The 22,195-nt window shown below is 45.2% G+C and overlaps 1 protein-coding gene across 2 annotated transcripts in view; it reads left to right on the forward strand.

Annotated features, from left to right (window-relative positions):
• LOC138262275 (uncharacterized) overlaps positions 1-22,195 on the forward strand; it is a 299,128-nt gene that overhangs the window by 141,346 nt on the left and 135,587 nt on the right. For both annotated transcript variants that reach the window (XM_069212160.1, XM_069212161.1), the window contains exon 3: positions 45-168. In XM_069212160.1, the coding sequence (XP_069068261.1) occupies positions 45-168 (124 nt within the window). The remainder of the gene's footprint in view (positions 1-44; positions 169-22,195) is intronic.

Here is a 22,195-nt window from a genome sequence, read left to right on the forward strand (position 1 = left end):
ATGGATTCATCTAACAGCAAACTCACTATTCCTGTTTCCCTCAGCTCTAAGTTTACCACACGCTCCACAGAAGGTGAGACTGGTGAGTGAGGATTTCTACTCCAACTTGACTTGGACCTTGGATACAACTTCTGCGTCTTCAGAGTTTGAGGTTCAGATCTATGCCAGGTAACTAGTTCCTTTGTCCTCTGTCCTTCCCCCATCACTTTGGTGTCCCTGACTTTACGTGTATTTGAAAATGTTATGTGTATTTGTAAAGTGCACTATCACTCTTGAGGGTGTCCTGATGCTGAGCAGGTATGTGTGCCTAGACGTTCCTATAGTAGATTGTTTAGTGAAAAGCCTGTTCTTCCGGTTCTTGTGTAATTCAAGAGTCTGATGTTGAGTAGGAAGCCGCTCCATGCTCTTGGAGCGATGTAGGCACACCTGTCCTCCTGATCTGGGTCTGTGTGTGCGTGGGATGTCCGCAAGTAGGAGTCCCGCAGAGCTGAGGTATCTGGGTGGTTAGTGGAGGAAAATTCAACTGTTCAGAGAGTTGGGGCCTAAATTGTGTAGTGCCTTGAATGTGTGTGTGAGTAGTTTGAAATGAGCGCGTTCGTGTATCGGAAGCCAGTGTAACTCCACGAGGTGCAGTGTAATCTAAGTTCTGTGGAGGAGGTTGAGGATGCGTCTGTCTGCCTGGATGGTTTGTAGTCTTCTAGTGAGTTGCTTGGTAATCCCAGCATAGAGGGTGTTCCTGTAGTCTAACCTGCTGGAGACTAGAGGGTGACTGTTAGTTTTTATAGCGTTGCTTGGTAACCAATTTAAGATGTTCCTCAGCTTCTTCAGGGTGTGGAAGCAGGATGCAGTGATAGTGCTGTGGTCATGTCCAGTTTGCTGTTGATAATTATTCTGAAGTCTCTGGTGTGGCTGCTGGGTGTGGGTCTGGGTTTGACCAGCCACGAGTTGTAGTCCCATGGTGAGGTACTCTTGCCGACGACCACTATTTTGCTTTGGTGGTGTTGAGCGTGAGACTGTTGGCTTTCATCCATTTTGGTCATGCAGGTAGTGAACATCTTTCTTGTATTTGGGGTGTTATCTGAGATGTAGAGTATGAGTTGTGTGTCATCTGTGTAGGAGAAGATGTTGATGTCCTGTGCACAGATGGCATTGGCCAGGGGGATCATGTATGGGTTGAAGAGGGTGGGGCTTAGCGATGAGCCTTGAGGCACTCCACACGTGTTTATGGGCTTCTGCGGAGTAAGGTGCCAGGATCACAGCTTATGTTGCATCCATTAAGAAGGAGTACAAACAGTGGAGAACAGGTACTTCGATGGCAATCTCACACAGGTGCCTGAGAGGGCACTGTGTGAGACCGTGCCAGATACGGCAGAGGGATCCAGGATAATGAGGGCTGCTATGTTTCCTCTGTCAAGGATCATTCAGATGTCATCTGTGGTGGTGATGAGTGCTATTTCTGGACTGTGATCGAGCCTAAAACTGGACTTTGTGGCATAGAGGAGCTGGTGGTTTCTGTGATGGTTTGAGACGTTGGTTGATTTGTTTCTAAAAAGCCTTTGCCAGGTGTGATAGGAGGGATACGGGTCTGTCGTTGGAAAGCATGGCTTGGTCAGCAGATGGTTTCTTGAGCAGTGGCATGGAGGTAACATGTTTCTAGATGTCTGGGAATGAGCCAATGGAAGTGTGCAACGTGATGTAATGTAACATGTTTTTTGTATAAAGCACGCTTTCCAATCACTTGGTCCCTGCGCTTTGCTACGGACCTTATCTGACAATGTGGGTTTGCCATGGGGCAGGAGGCTCCATTTGGTGATGTCTGTAGATATGCTCTGGCCCAATAAGTAAAAGTGGAGTGGGGTTTTCCCTGTAGAAGAAGTCCACAAGGGAGGAGGAGGAAAGCCTTGCGACCTGGAGAGTCTTGTGACTTGGAGCAGTACAGCCCACCAGATCACTCGGACACCAGTGATGACACATCAGTCTGTGTTTGTCTGAGCAAAGGAACCTTCTATTGGCAATCACATGGCCCGAGTGAGCATGTGCCTTCTTAAAGGGTCCGTATCCATGCATGTGAACTACAAAGAGAATAGTAAAGAGAGGGAGGTTTTAGTGGCGCACGACCTCTAATGCCCTGATATCAAAATAAAGGTGGTTCCCATTTGTGAATGCGTTAGCCAAAAACTGGCCCACATACTGACCTGTCAGACCAGCTCTTTTGGCACTGCCTGACTGGCCTCTAGTCCAGTCTGAGTCTTTACGTGGGTCTCTATAGGAACCAGCTATGTACAAAGGCAACAATTGTCATACGTAGACCCCGTAGGACTGATGGAGGCGTCTTTGAGGGACCTCATATTTTATTTTGGGACAGCCATGGATCCGCTGAGCCTTTGCGGCACTCAGCACAGCCCCCGTGCGAATCTATGAGGGATCAGCAGATCCAGAGCCCAATTAAAAAAACAGTACACCCGATCACAGACCCGCAAAACCATTATGACACCCAGTCACATACCCACATAACCACTCACACACCCATTCACACACCCATACAGACACTCACACACCCACTCACTGAGCCACAAAACCACTTGCACGCCCAGAGACCCACACAACCACTCATACATCCTCTCACACAAGCACTCACACACCACTTAAAGACCTACACAGCCACTTACACATGCAGTCACACCCACTAATACACTCACACACCCACTTACACACTCATGCAACCACACACATTCAGTCACACACCCCTACAGCCCCTCACAGTACCTACACCATGAGGTTGGCTGCATGCGGGGTGGCCACAGGGCCTAGCCAAAGGCTGTGTGCAGCGTGGGGTTGGCTGTATGCGGTAGGTTGACAGCAGGGTTACAAGGAGGTTATAGTTAGGAGATAAAGTTTAAAAAAACTTAGAAATACACAAAAAACAAAGGTTGTAATTAGGTTCTGATTATACACACAAAACCATAGAAATGTATCACGTATAGTTGTATTATTTTGAGAAACTATAACTCGTGTCCTAAGGTACCTATAACTTGTGTCCTCTCCATGTACTGCTAATAACCCACATATTACATCAGTTGTGAATTTGTCTAGGACATCATTGATAATATCTCTGCAACATTTGCAACAAAGTTATAGATGGGAAAACTGTGCATGGCGAGGGAGATAGCAGTTTGCAAACAGTAACTCCACGCCCAGCAAGTGGAGCAGGAAAACTGCTGAAAGGGTTGTTCCCACACACAGAGAGCTTCATGCTTAGCAGTGCCGGCTCCCGTAGGAGGCAGGGAGACAGCAGAGGCCGTCTGGGCCTTGAGGCTCCACACATGGTCTCTGGTCAATTCCAGACCAGTGCACACTTCACTGAAAGGAATCCTCAATGGGAAGCACTTACAAATGGAAACATAGCAGGTGCCCCATTTGAAGTTCCGGTTCCGTAAAGGACAAATCCTCCTAACTTCTTGAACTCATCCAAAGCAAGGGTGTTTTCTCTGCAATTTCACCTTGAAAAGCGATCTGAACTATTGATGGCAGTGAATGCATCCTTGCTCTGTCGGAGCACAATCTCTTCTGTAGTGACTGTGACGAGTGGAATCCTTTCTCTGGTTCTCTTCAGGTGAGAGCAGAGTCTATTGTTTATCCTTTTCATTACTACAATTATGCAAATGCACAAAACAACCTCAAAGGTCCACCCCTGTGGCCCTGCCCCATATATGTTAGGGGTATACAACGGTCTTCCTGCCTTTTTCCAGCAGGATGGCCAGCTTATCAAAAGGCCCCCTCAGGGGTTCGGGATGCAGAGAAATATAAGCACATCTCAAACAAAGAAAGAAGCACTTACTTCATATAATGAAGAGGATGTGCCCTTTCTTGGTGGAGATTTAACCCTTTGTAGTCTTCCTATTTTCTCTATGCAAGGATTCATGTTAGCACAGATTTCATGATGAAGACGCTCATATTACAGACACTCAAGGTCACTGGAGACATTACCTCGGGGTCATTAACATAGCTGTAGTGTGGAATATGCACCATACATTTATTGAAGAAGGCAGCCCTTACTAATTAGCCAGTAGAGAGTACTCTATCTGGGTAAACATTTTGCGCAATACTGTGGCCCCTTCTTGGATAAATAAGCAGGTCAGGATGCATTCTGGCACCAATGCTCATTTCACAGAAATTATACTTCAACCCCCCAGGATGCCTAGGAGGAGTTGGCAACAGGGCCTGGCCCCAGCAGCCAGGCCCTGCAGCCAACCCCTGCTGTGCTCGGTTGGGTGTCGGCCAAACCCCACCGAGCACGGCCAAAGGCCATGCATGGCACAGGGTTGGATGCCGATGTGGGGGTGGGCCGCAGGCCCTGCAGCTAACCCTAACCGCTGACGCACATGGCCAAAGGCTGTGCGAAGGGTGGGGTTAGATGCATGTCAGGCCCAGCGGTGAGTCCCCTGCTTCGTTAAAGAAGACATAGAAATTCAGTGAAAAAAGCACAAAGGTTGCAGTGATGTTATAGTTAGGTATACTGCGTTTGAAAAAACATAGAAATTCAATGAAAAAAACAAAGCTAACAGGGATGTGATAGTTAGGCTTTGAGTTTACATGGGCAAATCCATAGAAATTCATCTGTTAGAGTTACTTCAAGTAACTATAACTTGTGCCCCCGATGTGCACAGCTAATTACCCCACTTATTACATCATTGATGACATTTTCATTGGCATCATTGATGTTATCACTGCAACATTTGCAATAATTTTATTGATGAGAAAACTGTTCATGGCTCTTTTGGTGCAGGGGTCTGTGCAGTAAGTTTACTGTCTCTTTGTTGTTTGCTGCTTTCAGAGTTATTAAATCCACTGTGGTTTTGTGTTTCTAAGTATAGGTCTCATTTGGACCACATGTGATGCAAAGTGTTAACTTTGAAGTTTTGCATTTTGTTATAGAAGTTTGGTTATGATGAGAGAAGGAGGAGTGATCATCCTTGGTCCTAATGCACAGATAATTGGGTTGAGTTGTATATCAGTTTGGAGTATCTTATGTAGCATGTGTCAGATGTCTGTCCAGAGTGAGTTTATCAATCAGCAGTAGAGAATCATATTTTCTAAGACCCCTTAATTTATTTGCAATTCCAGCAAGTATCTGGTTGTAAAAGACGAGGGGGCAGATTTATGAAAAGTTGTGCTGCACCTAGTATAGCGCCACTTTTCCTGCACCCCTTAGCGCCCCCCTAACGCAACCATGTGTCCGCCGTATTCAAAAGACGGCGCACCATGGTGGTAGTTAGTGAACTAGTGCCACATTCTTTAACGCTAGTTTGGCGCTTTGCAGGACTAGTGTAAAACAAATTGACACTAATCCTGCAAAGCACCCCGAGGCCCTTTGAAACCAATAGGAGCCTCCTTTTAATGCCTGCTCTGTTCAGGTGTTACAAATCCCTGAAAAAATGACGCAAAGACATCTTTTAGATTTATTTGCACCATTTTTGTGCCCCCCCGCCACTGGAATAAACCCGTTGCATACATTATGCCTGGCGCAGGCATAATGTAGCGCAAAGGTTTACAAAGTGGTGCAATGCATGTATTGCGCCAATTTGTAAATATGGTGCAGCGTTTTCGGCCATTCAACGCCACATTAGCATAAACAAATTACGCTAATGTGGGGTTGGAAGGGCGCTAGGGGCTCTTAAATCTGGCCCTAGATTTCAATACCTTGTCAGGAGTCCAACAAGACCTATGTATAGTCCAGAATTTGCCCTGGATTTAAATACTAGATATTGTGATTTGCTTCAATATCAGTCCATTGTGGCACTGTTGCAGGGTGGAGTTTTAATCTATTACAGGAATCTTCCCACTTTTTTGTGCACAGCTGTTACTGCTGTTCCTATTTATTCACTGAAAAAAACAAAGGTTACAGGGATGTTATTGTTAGGTTCTGAATTTACTCGTACCAAACCAGAAAAATCGGCAGTTATAGTCAGAGTTCTTTTAAGTAACTATGACTCGCACCCTAAAGCAACTAATAACTTAAGCCCTTGCCATGCACAGTTTTCTTATCAATAATTTGATTGGAAATGTTGCAGTGATAATATCAAAGATGCCATACAAGATCTCATCAATGATATAATATGTGGAGTAATTATCTGTGCATATCGAAGGCGCGAATTATAGGTATCTTAGGGTGCGAGTTATAGTTACTTAAAAAAGCTCTAACTGCTGAATTTCTATGGTTTTGTACAAGTAAATTCAGAACCTAACTAAAATGTCCCTGTAACCTTTGGCTTTTTCAGTGAATTTCTATGTTTTTTAATGTAAAGGAATTTTAATTACTGTATGCTATTCCAACCCCTGCTGTGTGTGGCAGGGGTTGGTCACAAGGCCTGGCCAACAGCCAGGCCTTGCAGCAAAGCCTTTATAACCACCCAACCCCACGCATGTCCTTTGGCTGTGAGCAGCGCAGGTTGGCCACAGGGCATGTCTCTGTCAGTGGATCTGTGAGTGGGTGCGTGAGTGTTTGAGTGGGTCTAGAAGTGGGTGTGAGTCTGAGTGGGTGTGAGGGGGTGCATGAGTGTCTGAGTGGGTGTGAGTGGACACATGAGTCTCTGAGTGCATGTATGAGTGAATGAATTAATGTATGAATGAGTCTGTGTTTTTTTCCATATTCACAAATCATTCTAAAAAATTCACGATTTTTCACAAATATCGTGCATGGTGATGCAAAATTATTTTAAACCCATAATTTGCACCTAAAACACACCTATATCACCCCCCTGGGGTCAGGGTACCTTCACCCTGACCCCTTATGCCACTTGCAATTTGGATTTTCATCTTGTAGTCAGGTTGCGGTCACCAATTGCAACGCTTATTTTTGCACACCTATGTGGGAAAAAGTAGCAAATTTTGTAAATTATTCGCGGCCAGAAATATACAAATGAATTTTCCCTTCAATATCTCAGAAGCTACAGATTCACACCAAGTAAGCAAAAGCATAATCTGCGTCCTGGCCGCCAGCGTTCTGCCAAATGTGGTGTAATTCCGCCCAGTGGTTCGGCCTGTAGTCGCGTCTAAAGAATCCTATTGAAATTAACATGGGAAACACAACCTTTTTGAGCGCCCTTTTTCTCGAATCCCCCCCCCCCTCTTAACAGATCACCCTGAAACTTTCCATGTGCAACAAGAATCACCCCAACACTTTTTGGGGAAAGTTTAATCAAGATTCGTCAAACGGTGCCAAAGATATAGGTACATAAAAAAAAAAACTTTTCCTATGGAAACATGGTCCTAAGTATAACTACTTACTGGCGACTTCCAGTAGGTAACATATATATATATATATATATATGTGTATACTAGGCCAGTTGTCCCAGTGGAGTGAGGCATCTCATCAAAGTGATTAGGTCATGTATATAAGGAGAGTTTATTTAAGGCCACTTTAATGTTAATTCATTTATAAACCCTATGTTTGAAGAATTATGGCCCTCATTACGAGCCTGGCGGTCTGTGACCGCCAGGCTCGCGGTTGGCGGGAGCACCGCCGACAGCCTGGCGGTGCCCCTTAGGGCATTCTGACCGCGGCGCTTTGGCCGCGGTCAGTGCAGGAAAACCGGCGGTCTCCCGCCGGTTTTCCGCTGCCCGTCAGAATCCTCCAAGGCGGCGCAGCATGCTGCGCCGCCTTGGGGATTCTGACACCCCCTACCGCCATCCTGTTCCTGGCGGTTCGCCCGCCAGGAACAGGATGGCGGTAGGGGGTGTCGCGGGGCCCCTGGGGGCCCCTGCAGTGTCCATGCCAATGGCATGGGCACTGCAGGGGCCCCCGTAAGAGGGCCCCGCTTGTATTTCACTGTCTGCATAGCAGACAGTGAAATACGCGACGGGTGCAGTAGCACCCGTCGCACCTTCCCACTCCGCCGGCTCGATTCCGAGCCGGCGTCCTCGTGGGAAGGTTGTTTCCCGCTGGGCTGGCGGGCGGCCTTAAGGCGGCCGCCCGCCTGCCCAGCGGGAAACTCAGAATGCCGGCCGCGGTCTTCAGACCGCGGTGCGGTATTCCTGCGGCGCAACTTTGGCGGGCGGCCTCCGCCGCCCGTCAAAGTTGTAATGAGGGCCTATGTGTTTGTTGAATCGTTGTGAAGGACATTGGATTGTCCGAGGAGCCTCCATCCTTGATATATGATTCCTTTTTCTAGCCAGTCTTTCCAATAAATAGTTTCCCCTTCTAATCTGATTAGCAGGTTGCCCCAAAGGGAAGCAAGGGTTGGACCTTGTAGTTTGTTCGGGATCCTCAGTCTAGGTATTTGAGTGCCCACGTGACGTGCTCCAGTATGTCGGAGGAGTGATTGACCTTTAAATGTTTCATGGTAAGCGATGCAGTTGGAGTTGAAGGTTCAAACACGTCCTTTTCTATCTGGACCCATAGAGGAGCGGGGATCATGGGATCTTCTCATAGCGAGTCAGAGGCTCCTCTCACTAAGAATGATATTTGGAATTTGAGAAGGTTTGGAAGGCTAGCACTGCTCATATTTTATTAATCCTGATTTTCTGTAAGTGAATTCTGGATTTCTGTTTAGCCATGTGAATTTAGACATAGTTTTGTCAATTTGTTTTGTAGAGGTCTGCAATAGTAATAAGGCAAAACATATGACAAAAATACCCTGCAGGAAAAATATCACTTTAATACCTTCTAATCTGCCCCTTTGCCTAATACATTTGAGTGCCAACCCAAGTTTGGATTTTTGTGAGTAGGATTTTCTCAGAATTTTTTCTTGAGTTCATTAGGGGGGTGTTAAATTGGACGATGGTCTTGTTTTGCCATTTTAAATCTGTATTCTCCACTGTGTGAGGCAGGCAGGGGGAATAAGGGGAAGACTTCCGTTTTCTCAACATTCAAGGAGCAACCTTGAGCACGTGCATATGATTTGATCATGTAGAATATTTCTGGTATTGCGGATCCTGCTACTAGTGAAAATATCAACTCGCAATCAGCGTATTCATCTACCTTCTGGGTTCCTGGTCCGAAGGATTCCTTGGATGGAGGGATTGGACCAGATGTCTATAACCAAAGGCTTGATTGTTAATAAGGAGAGTAATGGGGAGAGAGGGATATAGGAAAGGTTGATTTATCTCAGAGAGGAAACCAGTAATTCTAGTAAGAGACGTTGGGTTTGCATGTATTGCAAAGGTCATATTTATAAATCTGAGCCTATGTTCTATTTGTGCATCACTGTTCTGAGGAAGGCCCATGAGACCTTATCAAAAGCCTTTTCATTGTTTAGAGCCACGGCCATTGATCCAGAATGAAGTGATTCAGCTCCTTTTGTAAATGGACAAATAGTCGGGTATTGTCTGATGCCAATCTTCCTTCCAAGTCTGGAAGTGGTGATTTACAATAGGTAGTATTTTACCTATAAATAATAATAATAATACTAATAATAATAATAATAGATCTTCCATGTGGTCTATTTTGGAAGCTGTTAGAAATGGGGTTTCTGTTTGGCTAGGCTATGTATCTCAGCCAGGCAGGACCTACCACTCCAGTCAGGGCAAGTAAGTTACACACCAAAGATAACCTGTGCTCACTCCCATTAGCTTGGCACATAGCAGTCAGGCTTATCCCCAGAGGCCATGTGTAAAGCGTATGTGTAACACGCTCACACCAGTGACACAATAAATACACCACAAAAGAGACTCCACACAGGATGTATGAAAATATATGTAGTGTATATTGTATATAACACAGGCCGAAATGTCATTATCCATAAATAGTGTGAGTACTAGGCAAATCCTGCAACAGTGCAATGCAAGAATCTGAACGCCATACATCACAACATCAAGGCATGAAAACACAATTGTTAGGTTATAGCCTAAAACATATTGTTCACCAAAACTCATCAACATTATGCATGTTATTCCAACAGGGAACTAATAATACCTATTATTCTGACTGGACAGGCATTAGCAACAGTATGTAACATGTAATCAGCCAGGCATGTCAGGCAACAGATACTGGGCAAGGCACATCAGGTACATAAATCTCAGTAAGTCACAGCGCACCTGTGCTCATAGAAGACGTGATACAATAATTAGTCCACACAGGTGCCTGGGCTGGTGTAACAAAGCACACAAATCATCAATGGAAGCATGAGGCACCGAGACGCCTGTTCCCTTATTATGAGTTATGTGGTACTGGGGGTTCTTTTTGTGAGGGTGGAGGACGCAGAAGCACTCATGCGCCCGCAGTGCAAATACGATAAAATCACTATCTGGTGTGTGACATGTCCTTCCGGGAGGGGGAAGCCTCAGTCGAGTACTTCCCCTGTAATGCCACCCATGTGCCTGAGGTATGTGCCAACATGGGAGGCACTTGAGGCAGACCATGGCTGGGTGGCCTCATGGGGTTTCCCAGCATTGAGGCAACCACAACAACTCTCTGTGATTGTGTGGTGAAACCGCGCCTGGCAATGTTAGAGGGCATTGCTTAGGGCCCCACCTGGTCAGGCTATCGTGCTATGAGGTGGCGGTCTGGAGTAGCACTGGCAGGCAAGCTCCTGACCTCCCTTTTGGTGTTGGGACTAGGTCAGAGGGCCGACGGCAGCACAGGCTGAACCCTGGAAGCGCGCTTGGCTGTCTCCTCCAGGCTGGGCATAGAAATGTGGCGAGGTGAGGTCCTGCCAGCTAGGACTCTGCCACAACCGCTTGAGAATGGAAGTCCTTGATGATGCTACCCACAAAGGCTACACTGAAGGCAGAGCCTTCCCAAAATCAGCTCTTTGCACTCACCATGGAGCAAGGGTCCTGGCTGGCAATCAGGCCGTGCTGTCCATCATACCCCCAGTGCTCTTGGTATCTGGAGAGCATAGCACTGGCTCATGCAGAACAGGCCTTTGCAGAGATGTAGAGAAAGCAGGTTACAAGATCCTTAAAGCAGAGGGCAAACCCACTCATCCTTGGAGAACACTGGGGGCCCAAGCAGGCAGCAAGCCTGCTCATCTGATCCTGACTTGGAAAGTGGCAATCCCGACTTCAACCCAGCAAGCAGCAGGCACAACAATGCAGTAGGAATGGCAGTTTCTCCTGGCACCACAGCTGTGTCTTAGTAAAACAGTCAGGGGTCAGCTGGCAGCAAGGCAAAAAACAGAAAAGCAATTCTAGTGAGTACTTTATGTCACCCAGCAGCAGCAGGTGGCAGGGCAGCAGCAGAAAAGCTGTTAAGTCCTTTGTGTAGTCCAGCAGTCCTTCTGACAGAGGTTCAGTCCTAGTTCTAAAAGTGCTCAAAAAATCACAGGTCGAGAGCCTCTATAATTCTACTCCAGGTGCCCAACTTCTAGAAGGTGGGAGAAGTTTTCAGCCAGATCTGACCAGTTTCAAGAATTTCCCTTCTCTGGCTTCAGACATCAGTAGGGGATAAATGAGCTGTGAGGGCAGGACACAGCCTATGCAGGTTTAGAGTGTGCCCCCCCCCTCTCGCCCAGCCCAGGAAGACCATCAGTATGTAGATGTATGCAGATGTTACAATGTCACACATAACCCTCTCTAATTGATGGCTGTCTGGAGAGTATGCATGAAGTGGAACTGTCACTCTGCTCCAGATGTGGATTGAAGTCAGGCGGCAAAGCATTAGAGTTATAAGCACAGAGAAATGCCCACTTTCTAAATAGTGGCATTTCTAAAATAGTAATGTAGAATTCGCCTACACCAGTAAGCAGGATCTCTCACTACCATTCCAAACATACCAAACATGCCCATGCTACTCCTCACAGATCAGAAAATATAACTTAGACATGTATAAGGGAATTCCCAATGCAAACCTATGAGAGGAGCAGCACTCACCATACTGAAAAATGAAATAGACTATTTGTCACCACTGGGACATGTAACACATAAAAATATAGGCCCTACCTTTTGCATACAAAGAACCCTGCCCATAGGGCTATCTAGGGCCTACCTTAGAGGTGACTTAAGTGTAGTAAAAAAGGGAATTTACGCTTTAGCAAGTAGTTTGACTTGGCAAGTCAATGTGGCAGTAAACTGCACACACGGGCCCTTCAGGGGCAGGCTTGAGAGAAGTTTGAAAGGCTACTTCTGTAGGTGGTGCAATATGCGTTGCCGGCCCAGTAGGAGCATTTAATTACAGGCCCTGGGTATATGGTCCACCACTTTACAAGGGACTTAAAAGTAAATTAAATAAGCCAAACATGTGTAAACCAATTATACCAGGTTTTAGGGGAGAGAGCACATGCACTTTAGCACTGATTAGCAGTGGTAAGGTACCCAGAGTCCTACAGCCAACAAAAAGAGGGTCATGAAAATAGGAGGAGAAAGGCAAAATGTTTGGGGATAAGCCTACAGAAAGGGCCATTCCTAACAGTAGCTTTTATAAAAGCTTGCAGGCAAATCGTCAGGGCCCGGAGGCTTTCTGGTTTTGAGGGATGATATTGCCTTGACAATTACTTATTTGGCAATTTGTTTATTTAGTAGTTTTTTCATTTCATTGTTTATAGATGGGAGATTATGTTTATCCAAATATGTTTGGTAGTCCTCTCTGTCTCATGAACTATTCATTTTGAATATTCTGGTAAAGTTATATAGTTTTCATGGAGGGCTTGCTTGATTTCTTTGGGGTTTCTTTTGCCATGGCCTGCTTTGTTTTTATGGCTTCAGATTAACAGTTCATCAACCCATCAGTGAGTTCTCTCACTCATGATTTTGTAGTATTTGTATTTGATTATCTTTATGTATCTAGGATCTTTTCATGATTTCTTTGCATTCGTTGACATTCAAATATCATAATTCTCTTCTTTGGAGCTAGTTTTTTATTTCGTTATTTAAAATCCAAATTTTGTTCTTAGTGGGGCACTGGATATTTTAACATCCATTAACGTGCAGGCATGGCAGGAGTTATCAGTTTTATTTTGGGATGTCATTGGTTAGCAGGTAGTCTATCATTGAGAGCACTTTGTGTGGGTGTAAGGAGAAAGTAAATTCCCTTCCTGTTGGGTTGCACAGTCTGCAGATATCATTTAGTTTTCTTAGGCTGCAAAGGTTCTTTATTTGTTTATTAGATTTGCCTTGGTTATATTTGCATGAAGACATTCTGTCTATGACATTGCCCCACAGGAGATACAATTTCTGCCCATCAATATCCCTGAGTGTTTGGGTATTTGAAGAAATCTTTTATTTAATGTTGAGCCAAAATTTGGTTAATCATTTCTAGGAGTTATGTTAATTATGTTATGGCCTACACCATCTTTGTTTATCCTAATGATAAACCATCTCCCATCCTTGTGAAATATGGTATCAATGTTTCCCAAGCCTGTTTTCTTGTAGATAATTGTTACTACTCCATATTTCTTTTTTTTGTCGAGGATGGAGATGCGTAGTCTGTGCACCAGTGATCTCACATGAGTTTAGCTAATATGTCATCAATTTGCATCTCTTGAAGCGGGAGGATATCTCTGTTTAGTTTAGTTTAAAATAGTACTCAATATTGTCACTTCTCCTAACTGGCTTGTTAACACCTTTGGTGTCCAGAGAAGTTGTTTTGACATTGTTACTTAATCTAGTGTGATGTTCAATTGATGACCTACGTTAATTTGAACCCTTGTTGCAGTTGTAAGAATAGGGGTCACTGAGTTTGAGGACCAATAAGCACGGCACTAGACAAAGGAGAGCCGGTGAATAAATGTAGCAGAGATCAATATAAACCACAATGAACACGTAATACATAGAACTGAGAAGCAAGGGAGACTTAGAGGTGTATTGTAGCTAATCAAAGTGTGTCGTCAGTTTCTACGAGGAGTTTCCACATGTTCTCAGTACTGCTGAGGGTAGGTGATTCGGGTGTTAATGCTACTGAGGTGTAGCTGTGAGGGTCGGCTCTACTATGTTAGGAGGAGTGAATATTTGTGGATTCTTTTTCGAGATGTAGATGTAAGTGCTAAGTCGTGCCGGGTACAGTTTGCACTATGTGTTGATGCTTTGCGGTGTACTAAGGTTGCATTAGCTACAGCTAATTTAAGGAGTGCACGTCAGGGCACATATACCGCTAGCTAGTAACAGTCTAAATAGTGGGTATTGCTTGAATTGTGAGGCCTATGCGACATGTTGATAAGTTAAGTGTGCCTTGAGGCTGCGGTGGTGTAAGAGTAAAGGAAGATACAGAACTTCCTTATCTGATGATGTGCTCGAGTCCTCTTGAGGAATCAGTGAATCATCTAGGATTGTTGGGGGTTGTTAATCAGTGTTTTTAGATCAACTGGTTCACAAAAGTAGAAGATCTTCCCACTGTTTGTGATCTTGACTTAAGAGGAGCCGACAAAAACAAAGGGAATATTTATATGTCTCAGCTCATCCCTAAGCACCAGGAATCCCTTTCTTTGTGCCAGTCTCTTTTGACTAGTCTGGTGCTATTCCTAGTTTTGAGCAAATCCATTCAAACAACTTGATTTTGTTCATGTACTCTAGTATCTTTCCCCTGTGTGGATATCTGAGCGGTCTCAACATCATTGGTCTTGGTGACTTAGTGAAGGGGTTTGGTCTGGTTGGGACTATCTGGACTCTTTCTATTTCAAGCTCCTTGTTGAAGGTGAGCCCTAAAGTTGTGGAATCCATTTTTTCTAGGAAGGATAAACATGACATAGCCTTTTTCCACATCTTCATGCAGTCCACAAATCCTCATGTTGCTTCTCCTGTTTCTGTCTTCCAGCTCAATGATCTCTCTGGATACTATGTCAGCTCTTTTAAAAGTAGAGTCTCCTTGCTTCTGAAGTTTCAGTTTTTCATCTTCCACTCTACTTATTCTAGATTCTGCTCTGCTCAATCTGGTCATGAGATTCTTGCAATCGTTCCTTGCCTCCTTCATTTCAGTCTCTAGTAGATTAATGTTGATCTTGGTAAATTGATGATAATCTTTGTAGGATTAGGTGGATGTTGATGCTAGAGTCTGATTTGCTTTATGGGTCCTGAGTTGGTAGATCTGATGTAGTCTTTTCTGGCTTGCTCTTTGTTCTCATGACTTTGGGATCTTTATCTTTAAGTTTCTTCCTTCCCACCACATTTGCGTCCATATGTCGTAGAGGAGTCTTGTGAGGGCACCAATATGCTTTTGTAGGTTGAAGTGCATGTTGTGTATGATAGATCTATTGGTTATATCCTCAGTGAGTCAGGACCAGAGATAAATAGCTCCTGTCACAGCCTGCAGTGATCCAGGTGAGTAGGTGGGATAGCAAGCATGATAAGGTGGAGATCTCTCTACTAAGCTGTGGTGATCTGTCTCTTTAGCTCTCTTCTGGACGCCGATCAGGGGTTGGGGATATCTGCGCCACATAAAGGATTGGGAGGTAAGCCAAGAGACAGCCTTGGGGATTGGTGTAAACATAAGGCTCTTGTCACAGGTTGCTTCGTGGGTCTGAGCCCGACAGGAGTTGTTTCGGTGAGTAGATGGGCTTCCAAACATGTTACATGGGGATCTTTTTTTTGGGCTTGCCTTGGGCCAAGGAGCGAGGGTTGGAGTAGTTACTCTGCGTCTCTCACCTCTGTGTAAGCTGGGCTAAGGCTCCAATTGTTATTACCAAAACTGCGACATGTGAAGCTCCTTGTTGTCATGCTAAGGAAACTGACACTTTAGCTGTGGTCCTTTATTGTGGAATTTTAGTGTTCAGTTTCATCAGTTTTATAGTGATTTGCCATTTAATTAACTCGCTCAGCAGCTCTCTGCAGTAGTTATCTTTCAGTGTGACATTTTGGACAGAAAGAAATCTCCAAAGTTTGGCAAATGCAGACCTGCAAGTTTTGATCCACAAAGAATCCGAATGCTGTTGATGGTAGCTGATTATGTTCTGTTTGTACATGGCTCTTGCCCCAGCCATTATCTTCCTCGATTGCTAGCCCTGAGAGATTTAATTCTTAAAGTAGTTCTTGCTCCTCGCTCTTCCCTCTCGCCAAGAAGGGATTCAGTCACAAAGGTGCACATAGTGATCTGGAGAAGTGGCAGTGGTAGAGTGCAGATGAAACACACCTCTGAGGTCGCAACATGTGCTGTCTTTAGTCTGATTGGATATCTGCTCCATGTCACATGTGTTGACATTTGGGAGGTGTCAGTTGGATGGAAGGTGACTAGATGGTACAGTACAAAATGTATTAATGGCAGTAACTTGCTTTTCCTAGCCTCCCTCTGAGATGTGTCACCTCTTCTCATTTTTGTAAATATGCCTCTTGTTGGATGCTGGCCCTCTATGTAGTGTGCAAAACCGAGTACACTATGCAGAGGGTCCGGGCAACCACACGTTGGTTTCCGGAGGTAAAACTTAGACCATCTAATGCTCCAATTTGTAAGGTAGCTGGACGAGCAGTTCGGCTAATCCAGGAGATGTGCTAAGTATCTGCTGTACTCACAAATCCAGTCATGCGCCACACACACTCAATGAATAACTCAAGACCAGAATTTATAAAAGTACTTTATATAAATTTTAAGACGTAGTTCTTTAGATTACGTTAAGTACTTTTAAAGTTATGACTTTTTAAAGTTTTTGCGAAGTTAGTCTTTCTGTGCTTAATTACGCACCATTGGAATCAATGCACAGTCACCTTTAAAAATGCAGTAAAAATCACACAGTTGGGTTACCAGTCTCTTCTTTTGCAGAGTGGCAGGAGTGGTCAGTGGGCATCCTGTGCCTGCTGGAGAGTCTCGGTCAGCTCCCAGTTCCAGCGGTAGCAGCGTTGGAGAGGTTCTTGGCACACGGCCACCTGAAGGGGCCACTTGGAAAAGGAGCTGGTTTGCAGAGTTAAAGATGGTGCCTTAGGGTCCCCTTGTGCTGTTGAGGTCGCAAGGGGTTGGGGACCCGGGGCACACAGCAGATCCCGTGATGCAAGGCCCAGGGTGGCGAGGTGCAGGGCATTTTGGAGGTCTTGGATGCTGTGCACAACGGAGTCCAATGGAGCTGGAGATGAGTCTCTTTGAGGGCAGCTTAGAGGACAACGTGGGCACTCTGATCAGAGGTCTGGGGTGTTCCTGAAGTCATTTAACTGGGGCTCTCTTCTGATCCTTTTTCAGCTCTGGGGGAGCAGGTTTTCTGCTTGTCCAATGTCAGATGACCAGTGCCCAGGGTATTGGTGTATCTCGGCCACTAAAAGGTGCAGTTTCACTAAACTTGGCACAGTTGTAGGTCATAACTGGGTGGTCTTCGGTGTGTCGTTGAATCCAGCTGTGACTTCCAGTCGTGGACATATTGGCTGGTCAGTGCAGTGACCCTCACTGGTTTGTTGGTCCTTTGCAGGTTTCTTGATTTTCTTGAGTGGTGCCCCCACTCATGAGGGAGATTTAGGCTATTTGCAAAGCCTGGAGGTCCTCTGGGGCTTTTGAGGTCAGTCCGGCGGGCAGTTCCTCCACAGTGGCGATTTTTGGGGCTCTGGTGCAGCAAGCAGGGGTCTTGGAGCCTCTTCTGGTGCAGCAGGTCCCCTGTTCTCGTCCTGGCTGGTTCTTTGGTGCTGTCTTCTTCCTTCCTGTTCAATCTAAAACCTTGGTCTAGGGGAGCCCACTAAATGCTGAATTTAGTGTGCACTTTAGGGGGAACCTGGTAGGGTCCAATGGGACACTCACCCTTGGGTGGCTACACTCACTACGGTGACCACTTCCTGTGGGAATGGTCACTTCCCTAAACCGCATTGGCTGCTTTCCTCCATTCCAACTTGGAGAAAAATGAAATAGAGGGTCCATTTCGCATGCAAGCCCTTAGGGGTGGTGCATGCTCAGTGAGACCACTCCTCCTACCCTTTTTCTGGTTTCCTACCCAAAGTGGGGGCTTGCAAAGGGGGAAGCCCACTGCTGCTAGCAGCAGGCCTGGGGGATCGAGTTTCAGGTACAGTAGCCCTTTGAAGCTTGCTGCCAGGGTGTTGCACATTCCTGAGGGAGGGGGTATTAGCTCCTCCACCCAAGAAAGGCATTGTCTTATATACCAGAGAGCCAGGGATCTCCCCCAGGTTTGTATATTGGCCATCTGGAGTGGCAGGCTGGATGGAACCAGCCAGCAACTATGCCAGCCAGGGTTAGCTTTCGCAGGGGCACCTCTAAGGTGACCCCTGGGTACTTTTACGGTTAAATCCAACACTGGTACCAGTTTGGATTTAATATTCTGAGTTGTTTGATACCAAACAACCCAGGGTGCAGACAAAGCCATCATGTAACTGGGAAAATCGTGTTTGACCAGTGTCCAGTACATGTATTTAAAATGGCTGCTCTGTTCACTCACTATGCCTTTGGTTTGTCAGGGATGCAGTGGGGGCATATTGCTCATGCAGATATGCCCTCATACATAATATGGTGCACCCTGCCTTAGAGCTGGTAGGCCTGCCAGAGGGTTGACTTACCCATACTACATGCAGTGTGGGATGGACAGGGCACACAGAGGGTGTGCCAAGTCGAGTTTGTATTTTGGGTTTGCACCAGGGCACTCAGCCTGCTATGGCAGTGCTGGGTGCATCTGGGTGCACGGCCCCTGAGGGGGGGCACAACCTGTGTTGCTGCCCTCAGGGGTCTAATCTTAATATCTCATGCCCTGGGTACTGGAGTACCCATTTAATAGGTACTTATAGTGATATTTAAGAGTGTACCAATTGTGCCAAGCATCACAAAAGATTTAGGGAAAGAACTCTAGCCCAGGGAACCTGTTTAGCAGAGGCCATGGGCACTAATAACGTCCAGAATCCATCAACTTCCAGCAAAGAGTGGGGGCTAACCATGCAAAAAGAGTCCTCCTCTCACACCTCTGTTCTTGATCTCTTAAAGAAAGCTTCCCTTGAACTACCCCTCCTTGACCCATTCTTTCTTGACCCGCCTCCCTTTGGCCCTTTACTCTTTAACCCACCCCCCTTGGTCCACATCCGTGGACCTATCCCCCCTTAGCCCATCTTCTCAGTGAGATATACCCATCCCTCCTTGACCCACCCCCTCTTGACCCATCCCACCTTGAACCATCCCTCTTCACTCATCCCTCTTTTAGGCATCCCATCTTGACCTATCCTTCATTGACCCATCCCTCCCTAACCCAGCCTCATTCCTCCTTGATCAAACCCTCTTTGACCATCTTTAACCTAGATATATTTTATTCAGCTTTGCTTTATTGTTGTTACAATAGCCACTTTTACGGTCTTGTTTTATTTATCTCTATCTAGCTGTTTTTGCCTAGGCCAGCACTCTGTTCTCAAACAAGACATTCTTGCTCACACTGTGCTTCTTCCAAGGCTGCAGCAAGATAGGTTGCCAGTGAACGTGGTATAAGTTTAGTCTCTGACAATCATAGAAAATACACATCCTTACGTAGGGACATTTTCTTAGAACATCAGCTGTTTTATTATGAAAACACTTCCCTGTCCCTTACACGTTAGAGAGAGATTCCAGCCAGATGACCACTACTGTATGCTGATTGCTGAATGCTTCGCTACCACTGCTTATGCAGACTTCAGGCCTTTGCTCAGGTATGGGGGATAATGTCTTCCCAGAGGAACCTGAAAGGCAGAATTAGAGCTTAACACGCTGTGCTCTATCATAGCCTAGGTAGAAATTAGTCTGTTGACTATAGTGACAATATGGTAGCATTGTTTTTATGTTTTACTCTTCCTGTCACAATTTTAATCTTGTCATGCTGTTTTGTCCTGGTTATTGCAGTCCACGGTTTGCTATCTAAGATGCAGTCGCTTTATTAAAGCATTATTGAAATATATACTGCCTCTGTTTGTCATTGTGTATGTGAGACTAATGTAACTGAGAGAAACGGTTGAGACCTGAGTGACCACGGCCTCCCTGAGAAACCAGTTATATCATGCGCTCAGCTGCCCAATCATCCCTGCCCTTGGGTAGAGATGAGGCGCTGCTAGTTAGCCGGAGCAGAACCCGGATTGGAGAGACAGGTGTCACCTGTAGTGGGTTAGACTCAGTCTCCCACACCGCAAGCGATTCTGCCACTCGAAATCCAGTAGTCTCATTAAAATAATGAGAGCCTACGCAACATGGCGAAATGTCAATATTGACAAGTTAAAAGGACACATGAGCGTATAAAAGGACAATTTTAAACTGTTAACATGTGCCATAAAAAGGACCAAATTTCAAGAATCAGATTTCTTTTTAGAATTTCCAATCGATTCTGGGACAATGGAGAACAGGAAATCTTCCACTTCAGCAGGTGTTAAAGTTGGAAAGGCATCACTGAGAAGGACAAAGGAGCAGTCGTATTCCATAGCTTGAGCATCAGCCAAGGCGGCATTCCGTGGTGTGCCCAATGATGGATCAAGAGCCACATCCTCCAGGAAGGGCAACTCATAAGTAGTTTCCCGTAGCAAACGCACCCTCAACGCACATGTCTGGTAATGAGCCCTCAGTGAGAACATCAACAGATTACCGTCCAAAGAAAGCAAGAGCTGCATAGAAAGACAAACTTCCAGTGCATGTTCCAAAGAGCACCAGAGGCACCGAAACACGAGCTGCACACAATGTAAAACCAGTCTGAATGACAGAGACCAGTCGCACTCCAGTTGCTCCAGGCATGTTGCTCCAAAATACTACATCATGCTTTAACGACACAGCTGCGCTGATGGGAGCGCTATCGTTCCTTCTAGTTGCGGCGGGGCAGCCATTGTGCATAAAAAATAGCAACAGCAAAATGGCAAGTATTATAGCCAAAGTTATTGGAAATCCCCCGAAAATACTGGAGAATATTGAGTGGATGGCTGATGGTATTAAACCGAATATGGAGAAAGAGGTGTGAACAAAACCAGATCCAACAGCCTTAAAGAAATTTGCGATTCCATTAGTACTGGATGCATTAAATATCCGTCCCACAAGTTCACCAAAGTGTCTCGGAAAGTTGGTACTTAAAAGGGACTGTATCTCTGATGACGATTTTGCCACCTGAAGTTCGTAGGTCTTGCGTGCAGATGTAAGAGCCACATGTTTTTGAAACAATAAAGCCTTGACTCTGCTCAACTTGCCAATATTTGCATTAGAAGTAGCAATATGAGGCCAAATGTCTGCTACCTCTTTTGTTTTAGTGGGAGGAAAAAGTACGTTCCCGCAGCATGTAACCATCTTGGAGACCGAAACAACATAACATAAACTATTCCGGCTCGCATCCCACAATAGTCTTCACCATTGAGGAGAACATAGCTGCCATTTGAAAGCACCTGGAACGTAGGTCTAATCAAGGGAACTGGAACGCCCTTCAGATAACAAGCCTGGTTCGCTGCAGACGTGTTACATGCCCCATGCAAGGACAGCTGTTTACAAACCATTGAATGGCTGACGGATGTTTCGTATTCATTACCCTTAAGAAAGACTTCTTTCATGCCACTGAGACATTTGTATGTGAAAGGTAGCTCCCACACCTCATGGATGTATCTATCTCCCAGTTTTTCCTATCCGCCTACCGGAATATGTTTTAAACAGGATGTGAATTGTAATGTGAAAATAGGCAGATTAATGACCCTGTGTATTAACCACTCAGCAGATGGTATTTCAGCCACAGTAAAAGGCAACTTTTATAATTTTTCGATGTTTAGCATGACGTAAGTCGCTTCTTTCTTAGCCGTTAGTTGTTGTTGTCGCGTTAAATTAAAAGAAGAAAATATTTCCCTCGCGCTGACATATTGCCAGGGAACGCGACCCACCTTCAGTGTTTGAAGTGTCCATCCCAACAGCATGATGGACCCTAGCTGACTTTGTCCATAATGTAAGGTAGACATATCTGTTTGTATAATGTCTATAGCAAAAGCGACAATGTTATTTAAGGTATATATTCAGTCGGACAGGGTTTTAATCTCATTATATACAACAGTCTTCTTTAAATTTTCCTGATCTATTTGCCTTAACCGGGCCGCAGCTTCTTGTTGTGAAAGCTTCCAAATGACATTATATACTTCATATAAGAAGCATTTTCTACGTTGTTTTCTGGGGCCCAAGTCGGTGTTATTAGACAGGAGACTGAGGTGTTCTCTAACTGTGTCTAGTGAGGAAGTCTTTAACCATTGCTGGCATAGTTTCCCTACACTGTATGTTGTTACTATACCCGTATGTTCGGATGATATATAGCGAGGGTCGGGCCTACTTGTTCTAAACCCCCCCCGAGAAGTTAATAAAACGTTTGTGACACCCATTCATCGAGCTGATCTTCAGTTGCATTTATATATTTTTGCCATTTATAAAATTTTGCAGGGGCAGTTATACTGG

This window comes from Pleurodeles waltl, chromosome 10 (genome assembly GCF_031143425.1).
Source record: "Pleurodeles waltl isolate 20211129_DDA chromosome 10, aPleWal1.hap1.20221129, whole genome shotgun sequence".
Classification (NCBI taxonomy): Eukaryota; Metazoa; Chordata; class Amphibia; order Caudata; family Salamandridae; genus Pleurodeles; species Pleurodeles waltl.